Source organism: Sciurus vulgaris (genome assembly GCF_902686455.1).
Source record: "Sciurus vulgaris genome assembly, chromosome: 8".
Classification (NCBI taxonomy): domain Eukaryota; kingdom Metazoa; phylum Chordata; class Mammalia; order Rodentia; family Sciuridae; genus Sciurus; species Sciurus vulgaris.
The window spans coordinates 133,461,430-133,475,350 of NC_136468.1; the positions used below are offsets into that span (position 1 = coordinate 133,461,430).

At 38.6% G+C, this 13,921-nt stretch overlaps 1 protein-coding gene across 6 annotated transcripts in view; it reads right to left on the minus strand.

Moving 5' to 3' along the window:
• The window catches only part of TTC28 (tetratricopeptide repeat domain 28), a 603,016-nt gene that overhangs the window by 275,459 nt on the left and 313,636 nt on the right, over positions 1 to 13,921 (minus strand). For all 6 annotated transcript variants that reach the window (XM_079151218.1, XM_079151219.1, XM_079151217.1 and 3 more), the window contains one exon: positions 5,023 to 5,170. In XM_079151218.1, the coding sequence (XP_079007344.1) occupies positions 5,023 to 5,170 (148 nt within the window). The remainder of the gene's footprint in view (positions 1 to 5,022; positions 5,171 to 13,921) is intronic.

A 13,921-nucleotide genomic window follows, 5' to 3' on the forward strand; every position in this document is an offset into this window, starting at 1 on the left:
GTGATTAGCAGTTGTACATGGTTTGTTTTTGTTTTGTTTTGTTTTGTTTTGCAGTACTGGGGATTGAACCCAGGGCCTTGCACACAGTATGTAAGTGCTCTACCACTGAAGTATATCCCGAGCCCCAAAAATGTTCATGAGTGTTTTCCTGTTTGTTTCTGAGACAGGTTCTTGCTAAGTTGCCCAGGCCAGTCTCTTTTTTTAAAAAACAGCTTTGGCTTATTTATTTTTCATCTCATGGTCACTATTAATTCTCTCAAGAATCTTTTTTTTTGTGGTGCTAGGGATTGAACTCAGGGCCTTGTGCTTGCAAGGCAAGCACTCTACCAACTGAGCCATATCCTCAGCCCCCTGTACATGCTTTTGATTAAAAAGATGGCAAGATGATTTTTTTAAATATATAGATGATCTCTAAGATTCTTTCCAGCTTTATTATTCTAATTCCTATTCTAGGGTAAACATGAGTGTTTAGAAAAGAGACTAATTTTGTGATTTTTGTCAGGCTAGATAGAACAGAGATTTGAAGTCTATAGCTATTAAGACGTTTTTCTTTCCAGAATCTATGCATAATACATGAAATAGTCAAGGTCAAACCAGCTCCATAAGAACAAAAGATCCTTCACAACACTGATCGATCTACAGGTATGTTTTTGAAATGTAAAGCCTTTAAGAATTTAAGGTAAACAAAGTCACATTTCCTGACATGTGAAGAGTTTGTAGGGATCTAGTAGAAGGCAATAAAACACCGAGCTGAGAGACACGTGATCCTCATTACTTCTGAGGTGTACATTCACTCACGTGTTAACATTTCTGAATTTGGGATTCCTGAACTAAGGATGCTTCACAATGTTTTGCCACTATATCTGAATAGGCCTAAAAGAGTTCTTTCAATATATATAAATAAAAAGTAATAAGAAAGGTCTCTGCCAGCATTTAATCATCAGTGTCTTCTTTCTTGGTAAAATATAAAATAATGAGATGGCTCTCAAGCCAGAGTTCTTAGAATTGGTAGAAGGTGCTATGGGATTCTAAAGGGAAGGTGTGGGGAGGCTTCTCAGAGGAAGTCTGAATGGGAATTCAGACACATAATGGAAACCACAGTGTTTTTCAAGAATTGCAGGGAGTTAGCTGGGAACATCTGGAGATGAGAATGAAAGGGAACAAGTTGTCTAATGCTCATGCCTTGAGAAACTTCTCAGCAAATGCTCATATGCAGAACCTTGTGTACTGGGAAGTGTACCTTCTGCCATCAAAACACAAGAGCAGATTGATCCTGCTGCTGCTTCCACTCCTCAGTGAGAAGCGGACCATCATCTGCAAAGCAGAAGGCACCCTACAGAGCTGCCTTCATTCTAGGGCCTGGCTCTCAAAACATCAGGAGGTGCGTGCTACCATCTCCCTCTATAGAGGAGGACTGAGCACAGGGGGATAGGGCCCTTCTCAGTCAGTGGACTGGCAAATGGCAGTGCTAGAATTAGATTCTAATCTTGTTGGCTGGGAGGAAGCCTGAGTTTCTAACATAGCATTTCAAAAACAGGTCTCCTGTGAAAAGTGCATCTAAAAGAAAGTCAGGGAAAGAGTCTATTGAAGGTGGACAACCAGGCAAATAAAAGGCGAGCCCCAGGTGACCCTGAGAGAAGAGCCAATGCATTCAATAGCCATTTTGCATTGGCATTTTATAAAAGCAGCTTCCTGGGATCCTCTGGAGCTGTTAGAAACACAACAGGTACAGCCCATAAATGTAATAGACTGTAGATCACTGAATCAACAAAAGGAGAGGAAATACACACAAGAGAACCCTCAGCAAGAAGCAGCCCTGGCATCTTTAGAGGAACAAATAAAGGTAAACTCAATCTCACTTTCTAATTGTATTATTAAATGAATGGTTGGCAGCAGCAGGATGCTACAACCTCAACTCGGCTTAAACATCAGTAAGATCCTATAACTGAAACTGCTCAAGGACTATCCAAAACGAACAAACAAACAAGAAATGGAAAATAGCAAAGGATAAGTTGAGAAATCATGTGAGTACCAATTTATATTTATACTTACTTTTATATTTTATTAATGATTTAAGGGAAATACATTATATACAATAATACAACCATATGCACATGGAGAAATAGTTAAACTGATAGCCAGTTTGTAAGCATGAATCAAACTATAAAAATTAATTAAAAGATTTAATTCATTGACAAATATGGGAAACAATAATAAAATATCGAGTTAGTTTTAATATAGGTAAATATAGTATTTGTATAGGAACAGAGTATATTAACATAAGTTGGTCCTGCCTTCGGAAAAATGAAATCTTGAAACTTCCAAAGAGACCCACCATAGAAACACTGTGTGGTCATGGAAGTTTTGTTTGCTTTCACAAGTACCTGAACTAGAAAGTTTTCTCTGATGCATTGAAGAATTACAGAACAGCTGGGCACAATGGCATACTTCTGAAATCCCAGCAGCTTGGGAGGCTGAGGCAGGAGGCTCAAGAGTTCAAAGCAAGCCTCAACAACTTAGTGAAACCCTATTTCTAAATAAAAATATAAAAAGTGCTGGGGATATGGCTCAGGTTGAGTGCCTCTAGATTCAATCCCAGGCACCAAAATAATAATAATAATAATAATAATAATTTCAAAATAAAAACAATCGATACAACAGAAAAGAGCTATCTGTGAAGTGTCCAGACTCCTTAGCCATGTAACAACGGCAGAAACTTATAAAGATACAGGAAAGGAAAATAAACGGTGGGTAAATAAACTAGCAGCAAATGATGACAGAGTTTGTAAATTACAATCATATGACAAAAAAAGAGGTCATTAAGATGCCGGATGACCAGTAGAGGAGAGGAAGAGCAATGGAAAGGGACGGGGAGAGGGAAAAGGAGGCACTGGGGACTGAAATGGAGCATATTATATTCCATGCATGTGTGATTATGCCAAAATGGACCCCACCATCATGTATAACTATAATGCACTAATAAAAACATTTTAAAAAATATATAGGATGATGCACAGAACAGCAGTGTGCAGAGCAACAATCTGTAAGATGTTGTTAGGAGAAGCCCACCTGGAATAGATACAATGGTAAAGGCAAAGCTAAAAATAAACCAGATAAATGAAATTGCCTTAAGGGAAGAGAAGAAAATATTGAAGTGCCCCAGGCACCTGTAAGAAGCAGCCTTCTCCAGGGTCGGCCTTAGGTCACTCACTGTAAGACACAAAGGAGGCACAGAAAACCCTAAGGGTGACAGCAGCTCTGAGCTATTTTTCGCAGAGCAGGGAAGATTTCCTTACATTTATCTAAACAAATTGCTTCAAAGGAAAAACCCTAAGTTTGATTCTGCTGATATCAACACATTCACTCCAATATTCTAAGGCAGCAGCAGGAACACCTGAATAAAGAAGTGGTATCTTCACGAACTAAATAAAATATCTCATGTATATTTTTTGTTGGAGGTTTAAGGAGAGAATGAGAAAACGCTAGGAAAAAATACACAAGAGAGGTTGTTTTTTGTTGTTGTCCATCTCTCCCCCTCCCCTCCTCCCGCGGAGCTCCAAAGCGCATCTGCTCTGAGTCAGAGTTTATTAACAGCAGGTCCCACAGTGGGAGAAGCCATTAGGTTCCTGCAGCAAAGACTCGGCTCTGTGTGGCTTATAAAATTGCATGAAGAGAGGTTTTCTTACCACGTTTTTTCTAAAACATGAAATCCCTAACTTTCAGGAAAATATGTTGTATAGATATGAATTGCCCAGAGACCATACCAGCAACATTTAGTTCACTGCATTTTTATTTAGCACATATTTTGAGCCAAGTACAATAGTAGTCAGCAATCTAAAACTATCCAATGCTACAAACGTTTCAAACTAGACAAAATGTCAAATTATACTACCACTGAAACTTTTAGGTTCATTCTCCCATATGAAAAATTTTTTAAAACGTATCATTTTTGAGTAAAAAACAGACTTCTGCTTGACATAATCTAAGTAGTGTGATACATTATTAGCTGTCTTCTGAATGCCATGAATATACCTTAGTGACTCCATTGTCACTCAAAGGCAACACCTGGTACATGCTTTCAGTCAAATATTCCCAACAGCTCATTCCTCAAAAATCAATGTTTCCAAGTTGTGGGTGTAGCTCAGTGGTAGAGTGCTAGCCTAGCACGCACAAGGCCTTAGGTTCGATTCCAGCATGGCAAAAGAAAAAGGAAAAAAAAAAAAACAAAAAACAAAAACAGAAAATCAATGTTCCTCAAAATGAAGCAAATCTGTTTGGGGCCGTAGAACTACTTTAACCTTCACAGCACCGTTTCAATCCATTCTCTTGTTTTTCCAGAATACTGGTTACAATAAAATAGAAAAATAATAGAAAATAAATGTAAACTAATGTCTACTCTTCTTGTTTTGCTCTCTCCTTTTAATTCAACACAATCTCTTAGTGCTCCTCTGAAAACTATTAGATACTGCCTCTAGTTAAGTACACATGTCTAACATACCTGTCTAATGTCTCCCCTTATTTATTTTTAGAAGGTATATTGGTTCATCTGAAGAAATCAATTTACTATTAGAGGTACTGTGATTTAGAATTACAAAATCTCAGAACTACAAAAACTAAAAAAAGAAATTATTTAAACAACCCTAAAATCTGGAGAAGTCAATCCATCCACTCATGGTCATATAGTTAGTTAATGAATACTTTAAGAATATGTCCCAGGTCCAGGCCAGTGGTCTTCCATACTCTTCTGCCTCATTAACGTCAATTACTGGCAGTGCATCTTGATCTTCCTTTGTCTAAGATATCAGGTCCTAGGAAATCTGAGACTACCTGTCTCACCCCACCATACTGGGGACTGAACCAGGCCCTGACCCAGGCTAGGCAAGTGCTCCCCCACTGAGCTGCACTCCCAGCCCATCAAATTTGATAGCTTATCAGTTTCCTGTCTCTGAGCCTAAAGTCTTAGAAGGTTACAAATATTTGACTTTAAATTAAAGTCTGACCAAGTACTGTCATCATATTTACCTCTCATGGGAGATTTCATGGCGGCTTCTACCATCCCCACCAGAAGCTGGAGACTCTTGGGGTCTTGAGCCAGTCCAGATGCGAAGGCTGCCAGGGCATCGGCATGACGTCCGAGGTACTGGAGGGCAACACCCTGTCGGAAGTATGCCTGGAAACAGAGGAGCACGATGCGGGTTACCCAGCGGGGCTGACTGGGGTTTTGTAGTACAAACAGGTCAGCAGAATTCAGGTGGATGTCCTCGGTCCAAAAAGAGGACAGGCACTTGGTAACCAAAGGAACTGATTTCTTCTAAGATCATCAAATGTGAGCACCCTCACATTTAGCACTTTCATTCTTTTTACTTCTGGGACACTTCTTAATTTTATCACATTGCTTGGCATTTATTCCCATATAGCTTTTATTGTTTCTTGATGATTTTAAAAATGTTTCCTATCCCATCTTTAATTCCACAAGCTCCTCAAGATGAGTTCTTTTTTTAAAAAACTATTTTTAGATGTTGATATAGCTTTATTTTTTTCATTTATTTACATGTGGTGCTGAGAACTGAACCCAGTGCCTCACACATGCTAGGCAAGCGCTCTACCACTGAGCCACAACCCCAGCCCTGAAAATGAGTTCTTTATATCTCTACAAAGTATCTAGCACGGTGCCTAATAAGTGAGATATGAATTCAACTTATTTTGAATTTTCTTCCTTATATAAGTAAAAGGAAAAATATCAATTTGTGATTACTATTAAGATCATTTTAATAATGAGTAACATAACATGCTTAACGTACTTTTAACGTGGTGTTTCAGATGCAGTTTTTAAAAAGTTACCTAAAATGTGCCTGCTTCAAAAATCAATTCAAACTGGATCAAGGACCTAGGCATTAGACCAGAGACTCTGTGCCTAACTGAAGAAAATACAGGCTCAACTCTCCATCATGTTGGCTTAGGAACCAACTAAATCGACAAGACACCTAGAGCACAAGAAGTAAAATCAAGAATCAACAAATAGAATGGTATCAAACTTAAAAGCTTCTGCACAGCAAACAATCAAGAACATGAAGAGAGAGCCTACAGAATGGGAGAAAATCTTTGCCACCTGCACCTCAGAAACAGCATTAATCTCCAGGATATATAAATAACTCAAAAAACACCAAAAAAAAAAAAACCCCAAAATAACCCAACCAATAAATGGGCAAAGGAACTGAACAGGCATGTCACAGAAGAAATATAAATGGTCAACAAATATATGAAAAAATGTTCAACATCTCTAGCATTAGAGAAATGCAAATTAAAACTACACTGAGATTCCATTTCACTCCAGTTGAATGGCAGTTATCAAGAATACAACTAACAATAAATGTTGGCGAGGAGGTGGGGGAAAAGGTAACACATACATTGCTGGTAGGACTGCAAATTGGTGCAACCACTCTGGAAAACAGTGTGGAGATGCCTCAGAAAACGTGGAATGGACCCACCATTTGACCCAGCTATCCCACTCCTCGGTTTATATTCAAAGGACTTAAAATCAGCACACTACAGAGATACAGCCACATCAATGTTCATAGCTGCTCAATTCACCATAGCCAGATTGTGGAACCAACCTAGATGCCCTTCAACAGCTAAATGGATAAAGAAAATGGGTACATATACACAAGTGAGTATCACTTAGCCATTAAAAAGAATGATTTTATGACTTTTGCCATTAAATGGATAAATTGAGAGACTATCATGCTAAGTGAAAGAAGCCAGTCCCAAAAAACCAAAGGTCAAATGTTCTTTCTGATATGTTGATGTTAATACTCAATAGGGTGGGGGAGAATAGAAATTCATTGAATTAGACAAAGGGGAATAAAGGGAAGGGAGGGGGAATGGGAATGGGAAAGATAGTGGAATGAACCAGACATAACTTTCCTATGTGCATATATGAATATACAACCAGTGTAACTCTACATCATGTTCAACCACAAAATGGGATCCTAATTAGAATAAGTTATACTCTGGGTATGTATAAAGTCAAAATACACTTTGCTGACATGTATATCTAAAAAAAATAAATTTTTAAAAATCACTTATGAGCATAAAAGGAAAAAATGTGTATGCTTTGTGTAGAAACAAAAAAGGTTTTTGTACTTTGTATCCTTTAACTGGACTAGTTTTTAAACTAATATAATCATCTATGATCACAGGAAAACATTCTCCCTTTTAGCTAACTGAAAAAAGGACTAGCGAATTAAGAAAATATTTAAACTGAGAATTTAAATATTTGAATTTTAGAATAGTTTTAAGAAACTGCAGTTTGTTTTCAAGTACACAGAGTAAAACCAAGTATAGGAACAAAGTGTTACAGTATGTAACCAGCAAAGGACCCTGTACCCAATTAAATAATGCATTAAAATGACATATCATTAATGCATTCATTGCTTATATGACAACATCTGCTTCTAAAACAGTTGGCTTCCTATTCCACCTAAATACTCCTACAATACTGTTTACGACACCAACTTCACCCTTTTTCATACTTAAGACATTTTCACTATTTGTACTCATGGGATCTAAATGAAGTTTCAAACTCTTAAAACTACTACTCGGTAAGCTTAGCATATAATTTTATATCACGTGTACACAGAGAATGAGACAGCAAGCACCTTTCATGTTTGCAAAATTTATTTACTTATTCCATTTTTATAACAACACGTCGAGGTAATTTAAGCAAGGCAACACTATTCAGGGCTCCCATTAAGAAACAATCCATAAACACAATGAATACTCAAATTATTATGGGCTATTCAGGCTTCTATTAGTTTAAACTACCAGCAGCTGTTAAAACTCAGACCCCAGTAAGACAATAACCTGTAAATGCACTTTCATTACTAATTCATAAGATCAGTTCGTTTCACTGGTCTCAGCCTTTGTTTTAATCTTTAATGTATTTACAGACATTTTTCATTTACCCTTTTCATTTCACATTTTAGGTGGTTTCTATAATCCCAAAAGTAATACACAGTATGTTCCAACTCAAAACAACTATAGTTTACATAATTGTAGAAATGTTCTATTAAAGCTTAACTAAAATATATATTTATATGCATGTATACATATATTTATATATAAATATACCAAAAGCCTATAAACTGATTATGGAAGAAAACAAATGATGTCTGTAGTGATTGATCTGGGGTAGGATGTACTATACCAAACACAAAAATCTTAAATTAGTCTCAACTTTGATAACTTCTTACATTTGTAAAAACGAAATCTTACCACATGTACTGCTTCTCTGAGACAGCAGCTGATTTTCCTGTCTGCCAAGTATCATCACTGGAAGGGGGATTTACCTACCCCTGAGGGGGTCAGCAAAGTTCACTGTCAAATCATGCTGTGGTCTCCAGGTCACACGGCAGCATGTTTTATTTTCTTTAGGACACTCAGAAAGTGGATGAGAAAAGACCAGATCAGACCATGTCTCTCACAATCTTGGCTTCCTTTCTTCAGGAAAAGATTTTTAAAGGTCTTCCTTTGCCCCTCCAGGATCCCCCGACCCAGCTTTGGAAGAGTTCACCAGTCAAAAGCTCAGCTGTACCCCCATCGGGATCTGACACGCCCCGCTCCAGACCTGGTGGAGCTCTCCCAACTGTTCCCCAGGCTTTATTCATCACATGCACAAACAAGTGTTGAATGACAATAGTTGTCTGCCTTTGAGTGAGAGATACGCCCTATGGAATTCAAGTTGCTGCTGATAAAACTTAGATTGTGGGTTATGGTGAGAGAATAAGAGAATTCAGTGCAGTAGCTGACACAGAGTACGTACTCGGTTAAACGAGCTATTTTCATTATTAGTTAATGAGAAAAGAATCTTGATGAGAACACATAATTATAGACTAACAGAATATAAGGGGATTCCAATAAATACTTCAGTATTCAAAAAATATTATTCAATCCCTATCATTGCTTCATTTATTTCTCCTCATGTTCCAACCAGGGAGAGAAAGGACATAATTAGCAACCAGGAAATTACATAATCAAGACCCCTTGTTGTTATAAGGCTTCCAGACAAAATCTAAACCACCTCACTAAAAGTCATTGGTATTATCAAGTCTTGGGAGACAGAGCAGCCACCTCGATCCTCTGCCAGCTTCCTCCAAAGCCAAGGTCAAGATGTGCTGAGATTCACAGCTATTTACCGGAGCTTCAAGAAAATTGATGTGACATCCTCCAGCCTGTCAGCTCCCCCACCTACTGGTTCCTGCTACTAATGTGGCTCCTACCATCACAGTTTTCACAGGAAGCCACCTCATAGGGAGAAGGGCACATTTGGATCACTTAAGACAGCAGATGCAGTATCTGTGCAGCGTGCCACGGGATGCCTCTGAGGCAATGCTGAGTGAATACCTGGTGGCCCGTCAACCTCAGGTCACTGACACCCCTGCCTCTGGAGCCCACCACACACACGCCACATTGTGGGCACTAGTAATGACACAGAGGGAGAAGGAAGAACAGCACGGGTTAACTACTGGGAATACCTGTACCCTGAGAACAGCGGTGCTCAATGGAAGCTTCAGACGCTTAGAGAGAGCTGGTGATACACGAGACTACAGGTGGTTTCCTAGGCCTGCAAGTGTCCTGTGGTCATTCGTTTATTTTTGTTGTTCTTGTTCACCAAAAAGAAACCACAGTGTTTATTCCACACGTGGCACTAGTGACCTTACAAATAAAAGAAAGGCAACTGGATTATGCTAATAAGCTTCCATTCCTTTCTTTCTCCCTTCAATTGCCATTCCCTAAAAATCTACCATGCCAGGCACTGTAAGGCACAGGACAAAGAAACAAAGGCAGGACTTGCACCCTCATGGTGCTCGCAGTCCAGAGGGGAAGAATATAAAAGCTGTAAATGTTTGACTGCTAGCTGCAGTAAATTCTAACTAATAGTAACTGTTGCTGTAATATTTCAGCAGTAACAAAAATGTAATGAAGACTAAAGTATTTACAGCCTGTTGTTAAAATCGTTAGTATTATTAGCATTTGCTTTTTATTAAGTGGATGTCTCCAGGGTTAAAATAAAAACACTCAAGATGAAACATTTACAACTATAAACTAGGCACCTTCCAGTACCCTAGTACTTCACTTTAAGACTTCACTTCCAGGTTCACAGCTCCAGAATGTCACTAAACCCAGGGATAACCTAACACCCTACTCATTCCTCATCAAATGAATGATAAGGCAAACTACTCTGCACATAGGGACATGGGCAGACAAAATATGCAACTATATATATAAAATGTGTGACCACAGATACATAGTTATGAGTGTATATTCATATGTACAATGTACAATCTGCTACTTAGTGCCAGCATTTGCAAATTATCTGCCTTCTGATTTGGATTTAATCTGCACTTTCTGATGTTTTACTTAAATATTCCCAACCTGCATTTTACAGTTTGAATTTCAAACTGGAGAATAGCTAGAAGATTGTGGCATACCTGTAGCCAGTATAAACTTTCCACATTCTCCAGCTTTTTCTGACAATGTTTGTAAATCACATGACTCTTTACTAGATTTTCCCTTATTATCTTATTTTTAAAATGAATAGAAATGGAGAAAATAGAAATGCTGATTCTAGTTTTTAAAAAGTGGCAGCATTGCTTTGTAATTTAACACAAGCAGGGTCAAAAATGAAAATGATTACAGGATGTCGAAACCAGAAAACTTTTAGTATCACTGTATGTACACAAACAGCCATGCTCGATTGTGATGGAAAAGGATAAAATTAGAGAGTAGTGGAAAGGGATTTTAAAAAGGAAAGGCATGACTTGAGATTGTATTTTTTTAGTTCTCTGGAAATTAATACTCCTCACTTGCTGAACATACGTTTTCCATTTGATATTTGCATATTCAGTATTTTACATGGTTGACTTTCATATACTTTTTCAGGAATGCATTATGTGGGTAAATAAAAGACTGCTTGTACTACATGAAGCGGATGCCAATCATGAGCAAACTGTAAATACACACATATTAGCTACCATGAAAGTTATTATTTTTGATATATTATATATCTTGGCCAGTGAGCACTTGAAATGTGACCAATCTATGAAACTAAATTTTATATTTTATTTTGATTACATAATTTAAATAGCCACAGTGGCCAGTAGCTACTGTGTTTGATAGTACAGGGTAGAGTTTGGTCTTCCTCTACCAATAAACCTAGGAAGAAAGGTCTAAATGGGAAGAAAGTGAACCAGGGACACATAACTCCTGCAGAGCACCTCATCTGGAGCCACATGCCTGAGTCCCAAGACAACTGTGGTGGAAGAGGAAGAAGGCCTGCCTGAGGCAGAAGGGGGTCCTGTTTCCTCACTCCTTAGCAGCACACCTATGACCAGGTCACTTAGGTGTCATTTCCGCACACAGAAAGGATGCTAACATGACCTTGGTGGGTTGTGACATGGCTGCTAAGGGACGTGAAATGGAAGACACAGAGCCGGCACTTCACAAGTACTCAGCTGAGCTTAGTGTCTCGCTAACAGTCACTCGCAGTTGGGCATTTGCTTTTTGTTCAGGTGGCCCATCTGCTTCCCAGCTCCCACATTACAAATCACCTTTTCTAAAATGGACGGGGGCGGACAAAATGAGGCACCAAAAATTAATGATCATGGCCATCACCTTGAGTCACTGAGGACACAGTTCATGTCCATATGTCATCATCTGTTTCAAAGGCCTATAAAGTAGATGATATATTTGAAGGAAATTTTTCAACCAAAATTGTTTTTTAAATGTTTACACTCTGTTGATTGAAAAGGCTTCAGAGACCTAGTAAGTTCATTATTGGAACAAACATTAAATGAAAGTTAAATAAGGTGCTTTGGCCTGGGTGGAATAGAAGGAAAGAGGTGGTGGAAAGTGTAAGACCAAAAATCTATATGTAGGAATATGAAAACACTCCTTCATTTCAGAGACTTTATCCTGATACACCAAGTACCAGAATTATGACAGGGTTTTCTGAGGTCCAAGCCTGACACAAATTTCAGCATTAAAAGGAACGCAGTATTGCCACATGGGTCCTGTCCCTCTAAGTTATCCTGTTTTACTCCATATATGTAGTTATTCATTTTCCCCAAGCTTTATAAGTTCTAGTTTACTGAACAGCTACTCTGTGCAGACATCATGTGGGGTTCTTTCCATCGTTCATCACTGAACCTCATACCACCCTGCAAGAAGTTCTGAGAAGGTTATGGAATGTGCCTCAAATCACATAGCTACAAAGTGAGACAGCCCTGCTGGCAATCCTCTCTCCTTCCACTGCTCCACACTGCCTCTTTGATAAAAGAACTAATGGTGTGCAATTAACCTCTAAACCAGCGTTTTGTGTGGGAATTCTTATACTTGTAAAATTCAACCTATGGAGGCAGAAATGAAGGAAAATCAGAAATGACACAGAAAATTTATGAACATGAATATTTAATCTCTATTCCATTAGCAACCGTTGATTGTAGAACAATTTTTAATGAATTGGATGGAGGGAAAATTCATTTCATTAACCTTTCATATAAATGTATTATTATTGAACCAAACAGGCCACTGTACTTGCAACTCAGTTCGATGTTAATTAGATTACAGGCATAAGGCTTTAAATCAAAGGGAAACAAAAGGAGCCATCAGCAAGCTTCTCGGCCAAGGCTTGCCTGCTTGCTGGCTGGCTACAATACAATTTGCTATGCTTCTTTCATCTTCTGATATTTTCAAGTGAGTTTTCTCTTGCTTCTATTTGCTGACACTTTGTATTAAAAATGAAATAAAATAAAACCTTGAGAATCAGCAGAGAACACATTCTTCATGTGGCAATGTGTTTTACCTGCTCAGCTGGGAGTACTCATTCCTCCTTCTATTTCTTACTATTTTTTTTTTACTGGTCTGTCTTACTGTATGCCGAAAGCACATGTAAGAGATTGGGGGCTATTTTAGAAAACACTGTTATTAAGTTTGGAACCCAGAGTCAGAGGACCAAATGGCCTAAACAGAATGTTCTAACCAAATCTGCAGCTGCGAATTGTTTTTCTCTCCAGTGTTGGCCTTTGGTACATTCTGAATCAATTTCTAAAGGAAATCTGCTCTCAGTTCTCATTGTTTCATATCATATCAGCTATTTCTTTTCCCAAAATTAGTTTTAAACAAATTGTCTCAAAAGTGTTACTAAGGTGACCCATTTATGAGAAAAATCAATCATATTTTTAAAAGGAATTAGAAATTTGATAAGAAATCAAAGATTAAATGCCAACCAGGAGTTAAATACCTAAGTAGGTATCACTCTCTAGCACTGGCAAGATTCCCAAAGTTACAGTTTATGTCAGATTAAAAAGTGTGTGGACATCATCTGGAGTTTCTCTTCTAAACTTTAAAAATAAACAATGAGAGAAGTCTGCAGCCCCTCCAGCCACGGTTCTGAACTTTCCATATCTTATGCTCTCATTCTGTGGGTGTGGCATAGGAAGCCTGTAATGTCATGCCAAGAAGAAAACCAGGGAATTTCCTGAACAGGCTCCAAGAAATCATCTGGTTTCAGCACGAGTTCTGTGCCCCTGCCCTCCCAATCTTCCCTCCACCCCAGAACGCGGAGAACGTGTGCTTTCACACACATTGTCTGGTTCTGGGGAATGCGGTAAGACCAGAAGCAAAATGGAAAAACAGAATGGTGGGCAGAGAGAACAGCAGATTAGGAAACACACTGACGCCAACCGTGTGGGAATTAAAGCAGCCTGATTCTCACTGTTGAGAAAACACATGGCAGGGTGCCTACCATAATGCAGCTATACCCAAACCATACCAGATTAGTGGGAATCCACCCCTTCCAGAGAGTCTATGAAAAGCACATGCATCGGCAGCTGCACGGTGGGTCACGGGCGCTCTGCGTGAG